General features: G+C 37.7%; 1 protein-coding gene across 3 annotated transcripts in view; it reads left to right on the top strand.

Annotated features, from left to right (window-relative positions):
- The window catches only part of B4GALT6 (beta-1,4-galactosyltransferase 6), a 64,263-nt gene extending 40,153 nt beyond the window's left edge, over positions 1-24,110 (top strand). For 2 of the 3 annotated variants that reach the window (XM_025365006.1, XM_025365005.1), the window contains 5 exons: positions 5,490-5,606; positions 15,590-15,777; positions 19,229-19,351; positions 19,965-20,066; positions 20,573-24,110. In XM_025365006.1, coding sequence (XP_025220791.1) covers positions 5,490-5,606; positions 15,590-15,777; positions 19,229-19,351; positions 19,965-20,066; positions 20,573-20,720 — 678 coding nt within the window. In that variant the 3' untranslated portion in view covers positions 20,721-24,110. The remainder of the gene's footprint in view (positions 1-5,489; positions 5,607-15,589; positions 15,778-19,228; positions 19,352-19,964; positions 20,067-20,572) is intronic. The other variant, XM_025365007.1, reaches the window with a different exon arrangement.
- The last annotated feature ends 362 nt before the right edge of the window (positions 24,111-24,472 follow it).

Here is a 24,472-nt window from a genome sequence, read left to right as displayed (position 1 = left end):
TACAAATGATTCAGTAAATGGTCAGCTTTCTTATTGCCTTGAACAAGTTGTGAAGCTGCTTAAATGGATTCCAGTACCAATTTTAGCAAAACATTTTATTTTATAATTACCTTACACTATTTCTCAGATCAGATTCATTTAACAAATGAATCTCTTCATATGTCTTGATTGATTTTCCTCACATTTGTATCTATATGAAATGCGGCCCAATTTATGTACATTCCACCTTTTAAAAATAGCCTGGGCACATAAATTATTTTTAACATTTGGATATTGAGAGTGTATATTGAGTGCTAATAGAAAAAGAAGCACACTCAGTCACCGAGGCTGTGGGATAGCACGGAGGTTGATATTCAGATAGTTGTTTGTACAGGATATGGCACACCCCTCAGGTGTGCTCTACTAGTAGCATACTAGTAGTAGAACAGTTTGGGATAGGAAAAGTGAAGTCTTCTTGTCCCGTTTCCAGTGATCTATACCAGATGGATTTTAAATTTTTTTGTTTTCTTCTCATTTTCCAGGAGACCGGTGTATCACACGAGTAGTTCCTACTTAGAGATATTAGTAGACTATGAACTACATATGACTCAGTAGGTAACAGTATTGAGAAGAGTTCCTGGAAAGAAACTAATTCAGGGATCTAAGGTTCATACCTGTAATCCCAGCACTTTGGGAAGCTGAGGTGGGCAGATCACTTGAGGCCAGGAGTTTGGGACCAGCCTGGCCAACATGGCGAAACCTCATCCCTACTAAAAATACAATGGTGGCACATCCCAGCTACTCAGGAGGCTGAGGTGTGAGATTTGTTTGAACCTGGGATGTGGAGGCTGCAGTGAGCCAAGATTGCAGCACTGCGCTCTAGCCTGGGTGAAAGAGCAAGACTGTCTCAAAATAAATTAACTTATTTTATTTAGGAACTATATGATAATGCTGCTTTTATTTCAACTTTTAGCAAACCCTTCTCAGAATATAGTCTGTAGTTCAGAATTACACAACTAAAGGTATGAAGGGAATTTTGGAGATTATTCAGAAGTGAGCTATATTCACATAAATATTATATAACTATCATCTCACTAAATATTTAGTTACACAGTTTCTCCCCCTACCCATCCCTACCTGCTTACTGATAATGTTCCATTCTCATATTGGAACAGTAGAGAGAGAGGGAAGTAAGAAATGACTAGATTTATGTTAAACATCTGTCATCAACTTGATTCTTAATATTTGAGGCCCCTTTTTTAAATGAGAAAAATACCAGTGCAGTTAGTTGATGGCAAATTAAATAGAACTGAGATCTTTCAAAACGAGTAATTTCAGCTGGCCAACCTGGTGAGACCCTCGTCTCTCCTAAAAATACAAAAAATTAGCTGGGCATGGTGATGCAGGCCTGTAATCCCAGCTATTCGGGAGGCTGAGACAGGAGAATTGCTTGAATCCGTGAGGCAGAGGTTGCACTGAGCCGAGATCGTGCCACTGCACTCCAGCCTGGGCAACAGAGTGAGACTCCGTCTCAAAAAACAAACAAACAAAAAACCAGTAGTAATTTCAGCAATTCCTAGATATTCCTGAATGCTGCAGGTTTGAGTAGAAGATTTCTGCACAGGTTGGACAGCTTATGGGGCAAGCTTATATCTAAAGAACATGAGGATGCTTTGCAGGTCATTAAAAGTGAAGTGTTTACCTGTGACATTGACTTTCCATTCAGATTTCAGATGGAGGGCTTGATGAACAACTTTGGTCTGTCACTTCCAGGCTTAAAGAACCAGGCAGCTGCTTGATGCTCTTGTCTACTCAGAGGCCTGGAGTTTCATTTGTAGTCCAATGTACCTCAAAGATGGGTCTTGGCCTCCCTGTTTCAGAACTACTTGAGGCATATGGTAAAAATGCTGATTTTTGGCCAGGTGTGGTAGTTCAAACCTGTAATCCCAGTGCTTTGGGAGACTGAGGCAGAAGGATCATTTGAGCCCAGGAGTTTGGTGCAGCTGTGATCACACCACTGTACTCCAGCCTGGGCTATGGAATGAAACCCCATCTCTAAAAGAAAAAAAAAAATGCAGATTCTTGAACTCAGTCCTCAAACATACTGATTCTATTGGTGGGAAGGAACAAGAACTTACATGTTTAACCAAGTGCCTCCAGTTTGAGAATTGCTCCTGTAGGTACTGAAAATTGGGAGGAATAGGAAGATGGAACTAAAAACACTGAAGGAGAATGAGGGTTTACCAGCTTCTGCTTACTCAGTGGCAGATAGCTAGATTTACCTTAAGGTTCCCAAGCCTAAAGCCATGTCATTTAGGGACACCATAGCTGGTGGTGTGCTGAAAATTTGAAAGTAGGACAGAAACTTGGTGGGAGAAATTGATGTGATACACATTTTTCTTGATGATCTCCTCATGGTGTATATAGGAGAAAATAAGCAAGGGAAAAAATGGTGCACATGTTCAGCAAGATTTGTGATTTTAAAGTAGGAGCAAACTGAATGGAATAATTTTGCTTGATCAAGAGGTGGTGAGGAGAGATTCAGGAGGATAAAGTGTTGTTTTATCAGAAGATAATGACCAGATGTTCTCAGTCTCCACTGGAGGTGTATCAATAAGAGAGTGGCTCAAACAGCAAATTAGGGCACATAGAAGAAAGAATGTCCCGAAACAGGCTATTAAGCCTTAAAATAAATGATCACAGAACAATGAGATATTTTCTAGACAAAAAATTGTAAACTATGCAGGACATTCTTCCACAAACACAAGAACTGATGTGCCAGATGAATTTTTAAGATATTGTTTAGCTTTACTTTAATAAAAGCTTTGCTTTAGATTTATCACATATTCACAATCTTTAATAACCCTCTCATTAAAATTTGGACGTCTGTTTGCTGTTAGCGCAGTGGGTTAGCTTATTTGAATTTGCCAAGACACTGGTGATTTCTTTCTTTCATTACTGTCTCAGTATCCTTATAAGATTTTTTTAAAAAAAAACCTCTTGATATTTAAATACTTCATTGAAGAGGTTATTGTATTGGGAGCTAGAACTTTACCTTTTATTTATCCTTATATGTTCAGCTCATCACTCAGTCTAATTGTCTTTAATTAATATGCACTGTCTTTAATCGGGCCTCTGTAGCCATTTAATAATTTCTTCCCTCAAACATCTATAATTGGCGTTAACTGCTTTTACAGCTCATTGACATTATGTCATAGGTGGCCAACTCGTGGCCAACTTCCAAATCAAGAAGGGCAGGCTTGACTTATGAAGCTATGTGTTATCACATGGATATGCTTTAGATAAGGTCAGTAGTGGGATATGTACTCACCATCTAACCCCTTTTATTCCTTTTACTTTTCATAGCACTTTCCTATCCTAAAAGCAAACCCCTGAGCTGGGTTGGCAGTTGTTTTGATTTGGGAATTCCTTGAATATGCCAGCCATTCCCACTGAAGCCCAGCAGTAAGTCCTGCCTCAGTATATAGTTCCAGTACAGTTGGCAGCCATTGTGCAGGGGCAGGAAGGAGGTCTTGGGTGTGTTGGGCGGGTGTTGCTGGGGTAGCCTCGTGGTCCTCAGGCTCCTGAGCCAAGAGAGACCTTTAAATGGGAGTGGAACCCAAAGTTGGGCTGGCAAGGGCACCAGACCTCTTTAGTTCGTACCATTTGCCAGACAGATATGCCGTAATTAATATAATCATGAAAACGTCAGCCTCATAGCAGCCATTGTCTCTCTTTTTTTTTTTTTTTTTTTGCTATCCCATCAGCATTAGGGGAAAATGAATGGTGGAGTTTGTAGTTTAGACATCTTCAATTTTGCTAAATCATTTTTTGTTCTCTTTATAAATGAAAATGTTTGAATAATTTAAAAATTTCTGCCATCTATGATCCTAGTAATGTAAAATACATGGTTAAGTATTATTTTCGTTTGATGATGTCTAATATCAGGTCCTGATTTTAAAAGGATTAGGTGTACAACTTAGGCATTCTCAATTATTTGCGTTTATTCATTTATTAATAAACTTTATTTGGTATCGATAAAATTTTAGTAAATCATAGATTTAATGTTCTTTCACAATATTCTGTTACAACCAGTTTAGATTGTATATTTTAAAAATCTAGATTATAGAGTGACACAGAGGTATTTTGGTTAGATATACTTTCACTGTTGTCTTTTTTTGAAAATCTAATGATTTGGAATTTATGATCTGTGGAAAACTTGCTTTAATTTCAGTTTTATTAGAAAATTCACTATAATAATAAAGCTAGCTCAGCTAGGAAGTTGCTGAGAAAAGTAATTTAGAAAACACTTAGGTTTTTCAAAGGCAAAATCTAAATTGTAAGGAGATATAGATTGTATGACAAAGTTTGGATCCAAGAAATGGAGGATTTGAATTAGTGATGATTGATGATTATGCATTTATTCCTGTATTACATTAAAACATTTTATATAGATGGTGTTTTTAAGTGTTGGGTTTGAGAATTACATTAGGTTTTTTATTTCATATTAGAAGAAAGATTAACATACTAGAACTATTTTCATTTCTATGTACGTGTTTTTTCTTTTACTTTTTGGGTGAGAACAAATTTCTTTGATTGATAAAGGACAAATTTCTGTGCTGCTTACATCATCTTTTCTTGTTATGGATTGTTGCCAACTTCATTTTAAACTGAATATTATCCTACCACTGAAATACATTTTAAAAATGTATCAAAAACTTAATTCTACATTTTGATTAAATGAAAAATATTATATTATCAAACTTCATGTGTATTTTGGGGCAATATCATGTATGAGTGAGGTTTTCTTGTATGCTATGGCTGGAACCCCATGTTTGAAGATTTTGGTTTCTATTATATTTCTGAAAATATCTCTAGGACAGAGAAACCATGTGTAAGACAGTAGATATTCAAGTGAAATGTCTTTTAAATTCAATTCAAAATCCAGAAAGTTATTATTTAGGATCTACTCTAAAACCAAGAAGTTACTCTTACGATACATTCCCCTCCCTTACTTTTCATGCCCAGTTGATAGCCAAATCCTGCTAGCTTACCTCTTAGATGTGTTGAAAACCCATGTACTTCTCTTCTCCTTTATCCTCCTCTTAGTTTAAGCTACCGTGACCTCTTTTCTCAACAGTTGTATTAATTGCCTAGCCAACTTTTTCGTCTTCTCCAATCTGCTCTCCATACTGCCACCAAAGTAGTCTTTGCAGTCACCACATCTGATTTATCACTCTTTCAAAATCCTTCCACAATTTCTCGTGGTGTTCACAGGTTGAAGACCACAATCCTTAGAAAAACCTTCAGAGCCTCTTCTACCTCTCAGCTTTATAAAGATGCATGCAGCAAGGACTTTTTCCGTGTTTGCTTAATGCTGTATCTCTGATGAGAAAATTTATAAGGGCGTGGCTTTAAAACCATGAGAAGTTTTCAAGGATTAATTTTTATACTGACCTCTAGGATGTGCTACTGTATTTATTTACATACATGGCTATTTTGTTTTAAAGGTGGCAGTTCTTATTCCCTTCCGTAATCGCCATGAACATCTTCCAATCTTTTTCTTACATTTGATTCCAATGCTCCAGAAGCAGCGGCTGGAATTTGCCTTTTATGTCATTGAACAGGTGAGAATACTTTTCACAGTGGTCACTAAGTATACTAGAGTCTAAACTCTTAGATATGGTTAGATTAAACATGTTAGTAGTTTAGGATGAATAAGGTAAGTCAAATTCTTTGTTTTATGCTTGGGTGAAATTACATTTTGGATTGGGCCTATATATTTCTTATAATAGTAATTTGGTCAAATGAGTTAATTAGCAATCATGTTTCACTTTAGTATGATAGCCTCGTTGTATTTTAATGACATTCTAAATATTGGATTGTCAATCTGTGGTTTTTAAAATAGCTCTACAGCTGATACTTACCTTACAGGATTAAATGTGTCTTTGACATGTAGTATTATTCCTTTTGATGTTTTCATTAGGCTTATGATCTTTATTTTTGAAAACCTCTGTAAAGTGTCATTTAATTGAGAAACTGCTTATTTTCTAATTTAGGCTACTTGGCAGCATTTAGACTCATGTACAGACATCTGGACTCATAACTGGTGCAACTCAAAGTTCTTTTCTGAATTACACCGAAGCACCCTACAGTTACCTCAGCTATATTTGCAGTGTTTGATTTGAAAAAACATTTCAGTTTATGACTCCTGAATTTAACTACAGAAAAGGAAGGAAAGTTTTTTTTTCTTTTTTTAACTCAATAGCAAAGCATAGGTTATTCTCGATTGAGGATTTCTTTGTACTGTGGGGTAGTTGCTGGCTATCCCTGAAAATCAATATTGGATTAACTTTGTTAGGTAATCAGAGACACCTAAATGAGAGCCAGTTATTAAACCTAAAAACAAAAAGTAGTATACATTAAACATTTTCTGTCCTGTTTTCAGTTTTTCATTTTCAAAATCATCTTTCTTGGTAGAGAAACCTTGACTGTTTCTGTTGTAGGATATAGACCCAGCTCTACAGTTGGTAAGTAAATATGCATCCAGTGAGCTGACAGGTCAAAAAAAAAAAAAAAAAAAAAAAAAAGGCGTACATTACATGGAAGACTAAACGATGTGATGCCCAAGATCCCTTCCAAATTTGAGATTCTATGATTCTTTAAAAGAGATAACCAGGTGGAGAATGGAATTTTAAAATATTGTCAAAAAAAGCTTATTCCTTTTGTTTCTGAACAGAGGCTATCAAAGCTGAATGCATCATAATTCTTTAACATAGTTAATTCAAATAGTTGAAATGACCCTGACTTACTTTTTGTAGTCTTTGTTTAAAGGCTATAAAGTGTATATATAAAGAAAGAATTTGGCCTGGTGTGGTGGCTTATGCCTATAATCCCAGCACTTTGGGAGGCCGAGGCAGGTGGATCACAAAGTCAGGAGTTCAAGAACAGCTTGGCCAAGATGGTGAAACCTCATCTCTACTAAAAATACAAAAATTAGCCAGGCATGATGGTGGGCACCTGTAATCTCAGCTACTTGGGAGACTGAGGCAAGAAATTGCTTGAACCCGGCCGGGCGTGGTGGCTCAAGCCTGTAATCCCAGCACTTTGGGAGGCCGAGGCGGGTGGATCACGAGGTCAGGAGATCGAGACCATCCGGGCTAACATGGTGAAACCCCGTCTCTACTAAAAATACAAAAAACTAGCCGGGCGTGGTGGCGGGAAAGTCCCAGCTACTCGGAGGCTGAGGCAGGAGAATGGCGTGAACCTGGGAGGCGGAGCTTGCAGTGAGCCGAGATCGCGCCACTGCACTCCAGCCTGGGTGACACAGCACGAGACTCCGTCTCAAAAAAAAAAAAAAAAAAAAGAAAAANAAATTGCTTGAACCCAGGAGGTGGAGGTGGCAGTGAGCCAAGATTACACCACTGCACTTCAGCCTGGGCGGCAGAGCGAGACTCCGTCTCAAAAAATTAAAAAAAAAAAAAAGAAAGAATGTAATTTTCTACATTATTTCTAAACATGGACAGAGTGATGTTTTGGAAACCTAAAAAAGATCTGATAACACCTAAAGACCAGTTCTCCATGCCAGCTTATATCACTTTGGTATTGTCACCTCATATTTCACATTTAAGTGTATGTGATAGATGGTAATTTTCTGTTAATGTATATTGACCTTTCCAATTGCTTTACATCATTGCCAGCACTTGGTATGGTCAGTCTTTTTAATCTTAGCCATTTTAGTGGGTCTGTGGTAGTATCTTACTTCCCTGATTACTAATGTCAATCATCTTTTCATTCACTTATTTGCTACCCATAGGCCTTCTTCGGTGAAATTTCTGTTCAGCTCTTTTGCTCATTGTTCAATTGAGTTGTCTTTGTTTTACTGAGTTGTAAGAATTCTTTATATATTTTAAATACAAGTCTTTTGTAAGACATACGTTTTGCAAATATCTTGTAGTCTATGGCTTGCCTTTTTATTTTTTTGACTCTTGAAAAGCAAGTTTTAAATTTTGATGGAAGTCCAATTTATTGATTTTTGTTTTTATAGCTTGTGCTTTTTGTATTATATTTGAGAAATTGTTCTCTATGATTTTCTCATTCTTCCAGAAGCTTAATAGTTTTAAGCTTACACTTAGGCTAATCATTGAGTTAATCTTTAGATATGATATGAGCTAAGAGTGAAGTTTCATGTAGTTGTTTCATCACCACTTGTTGAAAAGACTGTTTTTACCATTGAATTGCTTTAGCACCTTTGTTGAAAATCACTTAACATATACACGTCATATGTATGCAGGTCTGTTTCTGGTCTCTGCGTTCCATTGACTCTGCTTGTCAGTGTCTACTAAAAAGTCCACTAGGCTTTATTTCCTTAGTTTTCAATAGATAAGTAACAGTATAAATGATAGACAAAGTTACCTGGCTTGTATTATTAGATACTTTTATCTTTTCTTTTGGTAGAAAATACTCAAAAAAATTTTTGTTTTTAAGATGGAGTCTCCCTCTGTCGCCCAGGCTGGAGTGTAATAGCGCAGTCTTGGCTCACTGCAACCTCTGCCTCCCAGGTTCAAGTGATTCTCCTGCCTTAGCCTCCCGAGTAGCTGGGATTACAGGCACTCACCATCATGTCCGGCTAATTTTTGGAAAATACTCAAATTTTTTATTCCTAAGATGGTTGTAGTGTCTCCAGTTCCTTTATTCTAAATCTGCCTTCTTTTTTTTTTTTTTTTTTAGTTTCTCACTCTTAGCTTTTTACCTCTGCTTTTTCTCCATGGAAATGCTTGGTATTTAATATAACATACCATACTTCTGTGTGTATAAATCATCCTTTAAGTTTTGTGCCTTATGTACTTTTTAATGTAATAGTCTATACTCTGAAATGTGACTTTTTTTTACCTAACAAGTGAAAATTTTTATCTGCTTTCATGGTAGCTGTGGTTGTAGATTTGTACATCAGTTTTACTGATCTAGGAAAGTGCTGGTTTCCTTTGTGTAAAATTCAATTCCGCATAATGTATTGAGAGGTGAGAGAGCTGTCTCTGTGGTTTGTTTGCTTGTTTGTTTGTTTTAAGACGGAGTCTCGCTCTGTTGCCAGGCTGAAGTGCAGTGGCGCGATCTTGGCTCACTGCGACCTCTACCTCCTGGGTTCAAGTGATTCTCATGCCTCAGCCTCCCAAGTAACTGGGACTATAGGCATGTGCCACCACACCCAGCTAATTTTTGTATTTTTAGTAGAGAGAGGGTTTCTCCATGTTGCCAGGATGGTCTCGATCTCCTGACCTCATGATCCACCTGCCTCAGCCTCCCAAAGTGCTGGGACTACAAGCATGAGTCACTGTGGCCTGTCTCTGTTTTTAAAGGCATATTATTCTGAGAGTTGACTGGTTATTTGGTGTATGTGATGAAGCAATCTTTGCAAGGCAATTAAGGTCTGCGTTTTTATTTTCAAACCTTTTAAGTCTGAGTCTCAGGCTTGATCAGTATTAATTCAGGACCGTGTATTTGATGGAGTGAGGTTTTGAGCTAGAAACATCTTCACCATATTTGAAATAGAAAAGTAATTTTTCTGCTAGACAGGTACCCGGGGAGTGCTAAGCAACTGAAGAGCAGCTCAGGAATTCTAGTTAAATATGGAGGATGGACATGGGTTCACTACTTCTTTCCAAACTCCTAAAATGAGAGTGAAAGAAAAAAAACTTTTGAAAAGTTATTAAACCTCAAGGACAGAAAGTCGTGGGTGAGAGATTTTCACACGTTTCTGTTAAGTCAGGAAGCAGATGGAGTGCTAATGCCTAGCAGAACAGAGGATGTGCAAACCCACGTGCTTGTAGAGGGTGATGTGACAAGACTAGAGTCAATTTGCTGGACACACCTCTGTCTCAGTGCTGTCACTGAAGGTAGGCTGAAGCACTGTGCTAAAGTAAGGAGATTGTTTAAAAGTTTGACTACAAAACAGCCACATTCCCAGTTGCTCATCTTTACTTGTACTGCCAGGTGATTACTCTGTTGTATCTTGTAACAACTTTTTCCAGTTGATCCTGTGGAAAAAGTGTAGCAGGAAGCTCCTGAGAGTGCTGACGCAGCTGTGTGGTAGGGCCTAAAACCAGGGGAATTGAGTAAGTCTGCATGCTGATCTTAGGGACCCCAGGCCTTCCCTGTCTGGCCTTTTGAAGCCAACAGCCCGGTGTGAATCCCCCCACCCCTCAAGCTGTGGCAGGAGGTAGTGGTGTCTTCGCTAGAGAAATAAATTATCTCCAGGAAAAAGAGTCCAAATCTGATATTTGAAAGTCTCTAAAGGAAAAGGCCAGCCTGTCACTTTATCAGCTCCCTGCAGCCCAGTTTCATTCATTCAACAAAAGGAATATGGCAGTGAACAAACCAGACAAGGTCCCTTCTTTTGCTGGCCCAGAAGGACGGGCAGTAGTAAATCATTGTGCAGTATCTCCATGGCACTCAGGGCAGAGGGTGGTAAGGGCGGGTAGAGGTGCTCTTTTTTGCAGAGCATTTGGGGAAGACCTCTCTGGGGAGGTGAGATCAGAGCATCCTGGAATGATGTAGAGGAGAACGCCATGCTCATGTAGAGGCTGTGCACTCTGGAGAAGGCAGGAGAATACTTGGTGTGTTCGAGCAAAGAGGTCGGTGTTGCCAGAGCATCAGCTGAGGAACATTCTGGGGAGGAAATCAGAGAAGCAAATAAGGAAGTGCAGGGTGAGGGCTTGGATTATCCTGTGTCAGGTAGATTAAGTCATTCCTTTATGTAAAACCTTCAGAAGACACTGGATAAAGTGATGTTTTAGAAACCTAAAGAAAGTCTGGTAACACTTGAAGACCAGTTCTCCATGCCAGCTTGTACCACTTTTGGTATTGTTACCTCATATTTCACATTGAGATGTATGTGATAGGTGGTAGTTTTGTATTAATGTATACTGACCTAATGTAAGTCTCTCCTCCACTTAAAACCCTCCACTGCCTTCTGGAATGTCTTAAGTAGAGGAGCAACTTAATCTAAGTTTACAAAGTGACTCTGGCTACTGTGTTAAGAATAATAGCTGTAGAGGGACATGGCTAACGCAAGGAGAGCATCAGACAGCTTTAGCAGTTGTCCGGGTAGGAGATGGTTACCATTTGGGCAGCTGTGGTCGTGGAGGAGGTGGTGAGCAGTGGTTGGGTTTCGGCCACCTTGGGTTTTAAAGTGGTATGAGTTGCTGATGAATTGGGTATTGTAGCCTGAGTGATGGAGAAAAGTCAAACATGATGCCAGGGTTTTCTGTCCTGAATAAAGAAAGGCATTGCTGCTTCCTGAGCCGTGCCTACTTTTGTTTGTTGTTTCAGTTTGGTTCAGGGATGTGTGTGTGTGTCTGTGCTTATATGGGTCAAGAGTGGTTTGCAATAATACTTGCATATGTATTCCTCTTGATACGGGAGGTGGGCAGGGAAGTGCTTGGTAGAGAAGGGTGGGTCCCTGGTGAAGGCTTCACTGCTGGGCCTGTCCCATGACCTAGGTGAGGACAAGCATTTCTGTTTTCATGCCCAATTGTTGCATTTCCCAAGACCACCCTGGCCTATCATGCCCCCATCCTATAAAAGCCCCCGAGATCCTGGCAGGAAGAGACACAAGCAGGTGGATGTTGAGAGGAACACACCAGCGGAAGAGCATACCACACCGGCAGACGCCGGCAGGCCATCGACTGGTGGAACAACACCAAGTTTGACCAGGGCTGTTGGAGGAGAGCCCGGCCTCTGAGCAGCCCAACTCCAGGGGAAAACCACCTTCCCGCTCCATCTCCCTCTGGCTCCCCATTCATCTGCTGAGAGCTACTTCCACTCAATAAAACCTTGCACTCGTTCTCCAAGCGCCCACGTGATCTGATTCTTCCGGGACACCAAGGCAAGAAATGGGATACAGGAAGCCCTCTGTCCTTGTGATAAGGCAGAGAGTGTAACTGAGCTGATAAACACAAGCCACCTATGGACGGCTAAACTGAAAGAACATACTGTATGTAACACAGGCCCACCGAGGCTTCAGCTGTAAACATTCACCCCCAGACACTGCCGTGGGCTCAGAGCCCCACAACCTGCCCGTCTGCCTGTTTCCCCTAGAGGTTTGAGTAGCAGGGCACTGAAGAAGCGAGCCACACCCGCATCGTATACCCTGTGAGGGGCATAAGGGAACTTTTCCCATTTCACCCTCACCTGTTGAGTGCCTTATTCTCCAACATGATTGGGCAAGTCAAGGATCCCCAGATATCTGAAGAAATCCTCCACAGGAGGAGACAAATGCAAGCCAAAAAGGAAGTGTAGAAAATACAGATAATGGAGGAAGCAGAGGAAATCTTGAAAAAGAACAAAATCTCACCATCAGGATCTGTAATGAGGGAAGGAAAGATAATCTATGGAACAGAAATAGTGTACCATGAAGAATAATCAGAGAATAAGAAAGTTATTGAAAAAATGAAAATAACTAAAACAAAACTTTCAATAGAATGGCTGGAAGATGAAATAACTCCCCCAAATAGAACCAAAGCTAAGAAAATAAAAGAATCTAAGAGTACCAGTATGTCATGGAAGTAACCACCCTCTAAGGTGGCCCCCAGGGGTCTTTGCCTCCTTGTAATCAGACCTGGTGTAGTCTCTTCCCACAGCGAATAAGGACTGCTTTGCACGGGGAGCCGCATACTGTGGGAGGGACAGTACATGGCTTTTGAGGCTAGGTCATAAAAGATGTTGCTGCTTCCGCCTTGATCTCTTGGATCAGTTGCTGTTGGGGAAGGCTGCTGCCCTGTCATATGGATGCCCAAGCAGCCCTGTGGAGAAGAGCCGGCTTGCCAGCACCATCTCACAGCCACGCGAGTGAGTCACCTTGGAAGTGGATCCTTCTGCCCCTAGTCAAGCCTTCCAACGTGTCCAGCTGCCCAGCCTTTAGTCTTCCAGCTGAGGCCCTGAACTTAATGGAGCAGAGTTGAGGCATCTCCACGCTGCTCCCAGAATTCCCTCTCCCCAGAAGCCATCAGCATGATAAATGATTATTTCATTCATTCATTCATTCAATCATTCATTCATTCGACAGGGTCTCTCTCTGTTGTCCAGGCTGGAGTACAGTGATGCAATCTCGACTCACTGCAGCCTCGACCTCCCGGGCTCAAGCTGTCTTCCCACCTCAGCTTCCGGAGTAGCTGGGACTATAGGCACATGCCACCATGCCTGGCTAAATTTTGTATTTTTTGTAGAGTTGGAGTTTCACCATGTTGCCCAGGCTGATACTATTACTTTTTTAAGCCACTAAATTTTGCTATGATTTGTTACACATCAGTAGATAGTTAATAACATTCACTAATCAAGGTACTGTAAAAAAATACAGCAGAAAAAAATTTGAGGGGAGTGAGAGACAAATGACCACAGACCATGAGAAAATTTCCCCAAAGTGAGGGTGGGAATCTTTAGATTAAAGGGGCCCCACGTGCACACATGAGTAAGATACAAATCTGCCTTGAAATGTATTATTTTAAAATTTTAGAATACAAATGGAAAAGAAGATATTACAGAAGTTTTAGAATGCTGGGAATTCTAGGAAAAATGATACATGATTATGAATCAGAAACCTATGAACATTCTCAGCAATACTGGAAAATTTTTTTTCCCTGGAATTTTTTACCCAGTCAAAATGACAAATGTGAGAGTCGACTAATGGCATTTTCAGTCATTAATTGGCTAAAAACATATTCTCCATGGGTCTTTACTTAGGAAGCTCCCGAAGAATGTGCCTCAGCAAATTGAGAAAGCCAAGGAAAAGGCGTGGGTGATTTAGGGCGTGAAGACGACCCAGCTGATAGTCACACATGGTCTGGAGAGGGCAAGGGAGAGTTGGGCTTGAGAGATGGAGAAGGAATTGATAGATGATTTGATGTGTTTGAATGATTACATCAATTATTAATAGGTGTAGGGCGTATTTCTTGGGCCTTTTGTACAAAGTAATAATATAGTAGTTATATAGAAAACTATAGTTACTCCCAGTTTGCAAAAGAAAACAGAATCAATTTATTCATCACTGAAGAAATATTAAATATTTACATAGTCCTAATAATGTAAATTCTTGATTTAACCAAAAATTATGTTAAAACTGTATTGGGAGAATAGAGGTAGGGGCAAGAGGTGTGGTGGTTTAAGTCCTCCACTACCATGATAAGAAGTCAAGAGACAGTGTGTAAAGTGAAAGAAGCAAGAAATATCAGGACTCTAATTTCCTCAAAATATGTAGATAAATACCAGAATAAATGGGAAGAGTTGAAATGTATTGCTCCTGGGGGATGGAGATGGATTAGCTATGGAACTTTTTATTTCTGTTATAAGCCTTTGAGTGTTATGTCCACGTTTAATAAAAACGATTTTTAAAACCTTAAAGGAAAGTAGTTTGTTAAAGCGGATGTTGATGTACTAGTCATAACATTATAATTTAACTCCCTTTTCTTTTTATTCTATTTCACTGGTGAAAAAAGAGGCTGTAAAAAATAGTGACTTCTATTACCTCAAGTTAGTGCAAGGCCTAGGACTAAAAATTAGTAATTTTTCACTCTTGAGGCAGCGCTCTGATGATGACTACAATGTGTGTCTCATTCACTTCTGTAATGATCCTTTTTTAAATATATTTTAGAAATGGTTTTGATAAATGTTGCTAAGACATTGGTAAATGCTCTTTAATTTTCTTCAGATGCAGAATGAAGGTTTTTTATTGCCAGTGCACCTTAATATATGTTCACTGATAAATAAAGGACAATGGTTGTAATATAGGGAGTTGGGTTCTGTATAATAAAATTCTATTTTTCGTCCCTTAAAATGCCCTTAATCTTTATCATAAGCAATAATAGAAACTATTTATTGCCCATGTACTTTAATGTATTTTCTGTAATAATAAAGGAAAATGGTTGTAATAAAGGAAGTTGGGCTTTGTGTAATAAGTTCCAATTGTTTTTTCTCTAAAATGCTCTTGGTATTTATTATAAGCATTAATAATAGAAAGTTAGACCTCCCTGGTGTTAGTACTTTAGAGAAGGGTCACTGTTGAGTCATTTCCACTTTTCTCTTAGTCTTGACAGCATATGGCAAGCTCCACTAAAAAAATAAAACCTATATTATTTTTAATGACTTTTTTTTCTCGCCACAAGTAATCTATATCCTGATGTGTTTGAAGTAGAGCAGAAATATCAATTATGTAAATGTGCTGATGTACTAATGGACTATACACTGTTTTCTTCTATGTTGTTAAATTATAAAATAATATAGTAAGTAAATTTAAACAGTATATTTGAAAATCCTGAAGTGTGTTTATTATTTGTCTATTTCATTTGGGTCTAATTATTGTAATCATTTGACCATAATGCAACAAGTTTGAAAAATAATAGAAAAAAGTCAGATGGGGGCCCGGTGCGGTGGCTCACGTCTGTAATCCCAGCACTTTGGGAGGCCAAGGTGGGCGGATCATGAGGTCAGTAGTTGGAGACCAGACTGGCCAACATGTTGAAACCCTGTCTCTAGTAAAAAGAAAAAAAAAAAGAAAAGAAAAAAAGATGATGAAGTGTGAGTACATTTCTATTTTCTTCTCTCGGTCTGCTCCATGAAGACTGGCACACAACCTTTTAACCGTGCAATGCTCTTCAATGTGGGCTTCAAAGAGGCCATGAAAGACAGTGTCTGGGACTGTGTAATCTTCCACGATGTGGATCATCTACCTGAAAACGACCGAAACTATTACGGATGTGGAGAAATGCCACGTCATTTTGCTGCAAAGCTGGATAAATACATGTATATGTAAGTAGTGTGCACCATTCCTGATATTGTACGATGTAATTGCACAGTCATAGCATTGAAATGGTAGCTGCATTATGTCCCTAAATCTGAGAGAACTCAAGAACCCCAAGAATATCATCTTTAACTCTATCATGTCCTCCTGGGGAGCCAGGACACAGAGTGGCTTTTCGTTCCCGTGGGTGCTTCCTTACACAGAGGTTTGAATGTGGTGTGGTGGGAAAGAGAGCCTGGTTTCTGCAGTGAAACACACACAGATTTAAACTTGGGTTCTCACACTTACAGTTCCAGGACTTACAGGTTAGTCACTTGCATCTCTGAAGGTATATTCCTTGTTCACTGGGATAATAGATCCCATCCATATTGCTGCTGTGAGATCACATGTGCTCTGTGCCTGCTGTGTGGTAGGTGCATAACTCATCTTGACTCCTGTCTGCTCTCCCCCAGTGATGGTTTGGAGGGCCACAAAGTGCTGTTTATCTTCTTCCTAAACTATGCATTCTTGACCTGCCCCTTCATAATAAGAAAACCAAATCTTTTCCTTCTCTAATTGGAGATAATTTAAAATGTGAACAGTTATCAGAGCTGAGATAGTAACTTAAAAGGACATGAAAGAATGCAGGTCTAACCTGGGGAAAGGATCACAGTTTTCATTGGCTAATGGGAGTGGAGAGAAAAGAAAGCTTTTTGTTGCTTAGGGCAGGAAGATGTTGCCTGTGTCACAGTTTTGCCTAGTGCTAATCAACAGAGTAGAGAGAAGCAAAAAGTCTGACACAAGCAGGAAAATAATGCTTGCTTTTTTCTTCCTCTTCGTCCTCCCCACTCCCGCTCCCTCCTTCCCCCTCCCTGCTTCTTACTCTTTCTTCCTTCCTTCCGCTCCTCCTTCTCCACCTCCTCCTTCTCCTCCTCCTTCGTTTTGTTTGTTTGTGTTTTTTTTTTGCTAGTCATTGTTATCATTAGAAAACCTTTTTCTTTGTTACCTCTGTATCTGAACTTTGAGTATGGGGTTACCTTGAAGAAGGCCATCAAGGTTCACAATCTGGTTCTTATCACTTCTGGAAACGTGATTTTGGTCAGTTTGCTAGAATCCAATTAGATACAGGGTAACTGATTTTCACACACACACAAAAAATCATAAAGGTCATATAAACTAGGAATTCTAAATTAATTGTTAAATTCTAAATTAATTTGTTTTTTGTCTAAATAATTTGTTGTTAAGTTGTAAATGTCAATTTCTAATAAACACAGTTGACCCTTGAGTAATGCAAGGGTTAGAGTGGTGACTGCCCCCCTCCCCCACCAGAATGCAGTTGAAAATCTAGTATAACTTTTTACTCCCCAAAAGCTTAACTACTAATAGCGTACTGTTAACCAAAAGCCTTATCAATAATGTAAACAATTGAGTAACACGTATTTTGTATGTTATGTGTACTGTATACCACATTCTTACCATAAAGTAAGCTAGAGAGATGATGTTATTAAGAAAATCATAAGGAAGGGAAAATGTATTTACTGTCCATTAAGTGGAAGTGGATCATCCTAAAGGTCTTCATCCTCATCGTCCTCATGTGGAGTAGGCTAACGAAGAGGAGGGGTTGGTCTTGGGGTCCCAAGGGTGGCAAGGTGAAAGAGTTGAAGATGGAAAAGGAGGCAGAAGAGGCACATTCAATGTAACTTTTATTGAAAAAAAAATTGTGTATCAGTGGACTTGTGCAGCTCAAACCTGTGTTGTTCAAGGGTCAGCTGTATTCATATCCATCTAGACTAGTCCCTGGATTGGTTAGGCATCTTGGACGTTTGGATAGTAATTAGAATGTAGCTCAGGGAGAATGGCAGTAGATCAAGGCCTGGGCTGGACAGTGCATAGACTTCAGCTGTGGGATGAAGCCTGGTGAAGCGTCCCTGCCCCACAGTGGTGGCCACACTGCTGCTGACCAGAGAACTCAGACCCTCAGGTGTGGTGTCTCTCCCACTTTGGACAGTGTAAGATAAACACTGCAAGAGTTTGACTTGTTGGATTTTGTTTTCTCTTTAGTTTATCTGTTATACCTTCATTTTACCTAACTTTCCATTCTTTGTATAGTACAATTGATTATTTCCACTTAGAGCAGTAAATGGAATTGATAGGCTTGCTGATTTATACACGTCAGTAAACACACAGACACATTTATTCATGTCTCCCTATCTGACAATCTCAGGTTTTTCCTAAACTACTAGCCTGGGCAAGAATAATCCATCTGATGTGGGAAGTACACGGTGCCAAGAAAGCGTATTGGCCCTGTGGAACCCCCAGCTAATCTTACTAAAATACCAGAACACTAAGCTCCCAAGAGTGAGCCTTGAGAGGTCTCAGGAGAGTATGGTTGTCTTTAGGATACCAGTGTTGCTATTACCATCTTGGAGTACCTTTGACCTAGGGTGAGGGCAAGACTGCTTTCTCCTACAACCCTAGGCTTCCATGAAGGAACTACTGTTCCTTGGTCTGTGTGCCACACAAGACCTCAGCTGGCAGACAGCACGTCCTTCTCAGAATGTGAGGCGAGTCTCTAACGAAAAGCTCCCTCCTCTGAGACAGCTTTGCTGTGGTCGCAGCCAGGTTTCCCTCAGCTTGATTTTTGGGTGCTGTGCATGGTCACGTTTTCTCTGCTCTGACATCTGCTCCCCAGGGGCATGTTTCAGTCCACGGGAATGTATTCAGGGTTGCAGGTCTAGGGACGCTGCCTAAGCGTCAGAAAGCCAATCTATACCTAAACACACAGTTTAGCTGAGTAAAAATAAAGTTTAGAAAACTTTAAACACATTGCATCGTTTGACACATTCCTTGGAATGAGAGTTAGGGAAGGGTAAGGAAAATAAAATCCAAATAAAAATATAGTTATTTCTGTAAATATCAGTGCATTGAAAATGAATATATTTGTAAATATCCGTAAATATTTTGAGAGTATAATCCTGACAGATAAGATCATTATAAAAGTAGGCAACTAGAAAATTAAATGCTAGAGTTGTCTTTTGTAATTGATATTTATCCTGCTTTATATAATAAATAATGCATTTATAATTCAGTTAATTTTTTAAGTGTTACTAACTTAGGAACATCTGACATGCATTGACCATTATTAATATACTTAATCATGTTTACTTTTGTTGTCAAAATATACAATTTTGGGGCACTGGGTTTTGAGCCTTACAGGTTTTGTTTTGAGTCTTATTTGTATACTAAATATTAAATTTAGGTTTCCATAAGTGCTTTACGTTTAACATAACACATTTACATGTACTTGTGTCACTAGAATATAAAGATGTTTTGTATCTTGCTGTACTTCGCATTTTCTAACAATTGTCTATATAGAATATAAAGGCATATTTTGCAAAGCACACAAAAGACTGAAACCTTCATTTCACATGGGAAACTATTATGATTTTATTTTTAGAATACTGTATCTTTCTTTTCTAGTCTTCCATATAAAGAATTTTTTGGTGGTGTAAGTGGGCTGACAGTGGAACAATTTAGAAAGATCAATGGTTTTCCTAATGCCTTCTGGGGATGGGGAGGAGAAGATGATGACCTTTGGAACAGGTATGTTGAGGTACAAATTGTTCACTAATAGAATTTTTATAAATCTTATTTATATTAGGTAAATTGTAATACTTATCTATTCCAAGAAGATTCTTCGGGATGGGAAATGTTTGAGGTTTCTAAACCCTATTTTGTGTTTCTCCTTTTTTTCATTAAGACTGCTTTCTGAAATTACTGGCAACATATAGATTAGAGCAGCAGTCCCCAACTTTTTTGGCACCAGGGACCAGTCTCCTGGAAGACAATTTTTCCATGGACCTGGGAGGATGGTTTCGGGAGAAAACTGTTCCACCTCAGATCATCAGGCATTAGATTCTCATAAGGAGCACGCAAACTAGATCCCTCACGTGTGCATTTACAATAGGGTTTGTGTTCCTCTGAAAATCTAATGCCGTTCGGTGGTCTGACAGGAGGTGGAGCTCAGGCAGTAATGATCGCTCACCTCCTGCTGTGTGGCCCAGTTTTCAGCAGGCCATAGACCTATACTGGTTTGTGGCCCAGGGGTTGGGGAACCCTGGATTAGAGCATTCTTTTGTGTTTTAAAATTGAACTCACATAACCCATTTTCATATTTTATTTCCCTGTATTTTCATTTCCATATATGGTATTGTAGAGTTCACTATGCTGGATATAATGTAACCAGACCAGAGGGAGACTTAGGAAAATACAAGTCAATTCCTCATCACCATAGAGGTGAAGTCCAGTTTTTAGGACGGTAAGTTGAATGTCATCTTCAGATACCATGGTTTCCAAAGCTGTTGAATATATGAAAGGTAAATAAAAATGCATTGAACCCCAAAAAAGCTGCTGAAGGGAATTTTCATAATGGAAGGAAAGTATTTTTTGCTGAAGGGAATCTTTACAGAAGGAAGCATTTTTGGTGCTTGTTTTGAAGAGATATGTATGTATTAATAAATATATATATTTACGTTAAAGAGCCTGGTTAACTATGTAAAAGTATTTACGTAACAAAACGTAACATTTCATTTACTAAAAATGTCTAATTGTAAAAGTGCAAAATAATGTTTTCAGGTGGCATTTTTTGGGTAGTAAAATTGCTAATTTAGAATAATGGTTTAGAGATTCTTAAATTATGCACAAGAACCAGAAATTGTAAAGAGCATTAAGTGCTTTAATTATAAGATGACCTTGAACACAGTCCTTATCAGTTTTCCTTTTTGAACATGTTTTGTTCCTTTTTTTTTTCCTCTAAAACTATAGGTATAAATTACTAAGGTATTCCAAGGAGCGTCAGTACATCGATGGGTTGAACAATTTAATATATAGGCCAAAAATACTGGTTGATAGGTTGTATACAAACATATCTGTAAACCTCATGCCAGAGTTAGCTCCAATCGAAGACTATTAAAAGAAATGGCTGTCGTGGCAAGATAGACCACAATGCTGGATCATAAACTTGGAGCGCACTCTTAGTGGAGGTCAGCGATTGACTGTGTCACAGTGCCCTTTTCCTTGAGAAGAGCCAGCAGTCCTCAATGTTTACAGAGTGGGACTATATACAGTCACCCTTCTCTCACCCATCCTCCCTGCTCTGAGACACACCCCTATGGCGAACATCACAGAAACTGGAAGCCACTACTTAAGGTTGGAAGTTAAGAGAGCTCCCTATGAAGAGAAAAATTTTTATACTAAAATCTATAATTTAATTCAAGAGAATGCTTTTATTTCCGTTTAAACATATTTTGTATATATGTGATATAAATTAATGTGTGCAAATTGTTGAAAAATTAGATGTGTTGCAGTTTTGCATGTAATCGGTTATACCTTTATTGGACTTTTATAGACATTTTTTATTTGCATGAAAAAAAACTCACTAAATTTATGTCACTAAACAAAGGTTAACCCTTGTGTGAAATGAAGGAACTGTCAATAATTGACAGCCAACTAATACAGTAAACTGTTATACTAGTTTTGAGCTTTAGACCTCAGCCTTTTGTGTGGAAGAAGTCACAGCTTTCTTAGGCTTTAAAGGGAAAGAAGAAAGGACTTAAACAGCTTTTCTTCCTACCGGGATTACCTATGTTTTTCCTTGCTTGCAATCTCATCTGATTTTGCTAGAAATCACAACCATATTGTTTATGCATATTGCATGAGTATTACCAAGAAAATCTTAAAAGTTGTGATGTGACATGATATAAAGGACCTCTTTATGTTAAATGTCTTTCATGTATCTCTGGTGTGTCAGGGATTTTGTGCCTCAAAAAATGTTTCCAAGGTTGTGTGTTTATACTCTGTATTTTTTTTTAATTCACAGTGAACAGCACTTTTATTATTTCCAGTTCAGAAGAGCCAAAAAAAGTATCTTCATTTAAAAAGAAATCAAGTCAGTTTTTTTAAAAGAATGATCTATGGAAGAAAACCCAATAGTGCTTATAATATACAAATGAATTATACTATTAGATAAGAATTAAATATTCTATTTTTATGAAGATAAATACTTAGTAGATAAAAACAAATTTTAAGTTTAGTTCTCAGACAGAATTTCACTTTTGGAGGGGACCCTTGAATGTTAGTTTCATTCAAATTATATTTTGTTTTTTTCACTTTTAAGAGATTGTATCTCTGATATTAACTACTAAAATTTTCTTTCTGAAAGTATAATTTAATAGAATTATCTTAAAATACATGATCAGTTATTCAGTGTGCTGATACTATTATGTCTTCTATTTGTAGTATCTAAAAAGTATAATTTAATAGAATTATCTTAAAATACATGATGAGTTATTCAGTGCACTGATGCTATAATGTCTTCTATATGTAGTATCTTATATGTTTGCATGATTGTCAGGACTTTGTCCAGTTATCTTCATACGACTGTTCTCTGAAAAAAGGTCTTACTACCTGATATCAAGTACATATCTTAATTTTGGATGAACTTTTCCACAGTAAAGCCAAACGGTATTTTTTTTTTTAATTAGCAATTGTAAAGATTCTTTAAAATATCTTGATATTTTCACAAATTTTAAACAAAAAATTAAATATCTATAAAATGAATCTTCAACAACAATGATGAACAATAGAAATCTATATATGAGAGACGTTTGGATAGTATTTGTTTGCCTCAAGGATTGTTTACCTAAAACAGAACTATGGTATTTATCTCAGATTGTAAGTTTTATTTTAAAGTGTCATTTTTATGGCAATATTGATAACACAAATGACCACAAACTAAATCATAAAATAATTGAATTCTTACACTTTGAGAAAATGGATAGTTATAATACCAAACAAAATATTTTCATATTTCTTAGAGCTATTTCCAAAATATTTATATTTCAGGTTTTTTTGTGGTAGTCAAAATAATGAAAAATCAAATCTTCTGAAAATTACGATATTTGTACTTAATTTGTGTATCAGTTCATTTTCTGTTTCTATTACATAGTTTTTAAAGTCAATGAAAGATTGAGAATGTTAACATTTGTTGATCAATGTGGAGCTGTCCACATTCGGTATCTTTTCATTTTTATATATATTTTACAGTTTCAAGAAAACTTAGTACTACTAGTATCTGCCTTATTTTCTTAAGTCTGATGTTAATTTTTGTTTCAGGAGTGAGATATAAACACTTTTCTTTTTTTCCGTTTTGAATATGGTTTTTCATCTCGTGAAAACCACCTAATTAGTTTGCTTTTTGTTTGTTTGGTTTGCTTTTTTAGTGTAGACCTAAAATTACTTCTGCCTATAAACGGTGACCTTAATATGTTTCTGTAAGTGACAGAGCTGTGCCCATTTATCTTCATTGTATGACAATAAATTATTACATAAAGATTAACAAATATATTGCAAATGCAAATTATCTTCTTTATAGTATGTTTGGAGGATTTATTAATGAGCATATATTGATTGCCTATTCCATATCCAGTGCGATGCTAGGTATGTCTATGGAAAGAGTATTATTACTTCATTTCTAAACAAATGAAGTCAAGCAAATTGAGATCTTTCTGAAATTGTGAAGACATCCTCTGATAACTCATCTGTTGTATTTCCTAGTGTCAAAGTCAAGAAACCCGTATATGTGGACTTAGGGCTACTAGGAGGTCCCTGTGGCACTAACTGGGAAAATTACATGGTGCTTTTCAACTACAGAAAGAAGTAATGACTAATGGGCCTGTCTGTAGAGAAGAAAAGGAAAAGAGTACACATTTGCTGTAACATGATATCTAATTCACAGTGGAGATAGTTAATTTTTTGCCAAAACTAGGTTTTATGAGTATTTTTTAAATCTACATTTAAGTTTTTGTTTTTGTGAAAAGGTATTCAGTAACAAAACTTTATAATATTAAGTAGATACAGTTATGTATTAAAAACTTCCTTATATACCCTTTTGCCAGCCAAGATACTGATACCTGTTTTAAAACAAAGTGGAAAAATGTCCAATACAATATTCTCTTTCCGGAGGCTTCCTACAAGTGAAAGCAGATTTTGTCATTTTATTTGGCCTTTGCTTGTCTTTGATATATTTCTTTATGTGTTTTTCAAATAAATACTATTCTAGATTTATTGTCTTGGATTTGCAAGTATGCCAGTTGAGAGAACTAAAATGGTCGTAGTACTGTTTATCAGAAAGAGGAAGTGTACTTAAGATTATTTTATTTATTTAGATGAAAGGCTTCTACATAAATGCACTGAAATACATGCTAGTAATTTCTTGTATCCCACTTTTCTTCTTTTTTTGCTTCTCATGGAAATGTTTGTACTTTTTTATCATTGTCTTTTATGAAATATAATGTTCTAAAGACTTTGTGTGAAGATGTAATTATTTTCCTCTCAGGAACTTTTTTGGGTTACCTGGGATTTTTGTTTGTTTGTTATCCTAAATTTTAAATGAATTATTGGTGAATATCTTGGTTGACACTAGGGTTGCAATGTAAGCATAAGGTAACCACAGCTTAAATACATTTGGAGATCACTTTATTCCTTTATCTCAAAAGGTAGTATTTAAGTATTTTTCATTAGTGCAACAATTAGTAATCTACTATATCAAGATAAATATTTAAGAATTCATTTTAGGATAAATTTTCTTCTCCCTGCACAACTTCAATACATTAACTTGGTGTGTTATGCTCAGTTTACTACGTGTTTTTCAGGTATCGATGATTT

The sequence above is a fragment of the Theropithecus gelada genome, chromosome 18 (assembly GCF_003255815.1).
Source record: "Theropithecus gelada isolate Dixy chromosome 18, Tgel_1.0, whole genome shotgun sequence".
NCBI lineage: Eukaryota > Metazoa > Chordata > Mammalia > Primates > Cercopithecidae > Theropithecus > Theropithecus gelada.
The sequence above is the reverse complement of the archived record's forward strand: the minus strand, read 5'-3'. Positions and strand labels throughout refer to the sequence as shown.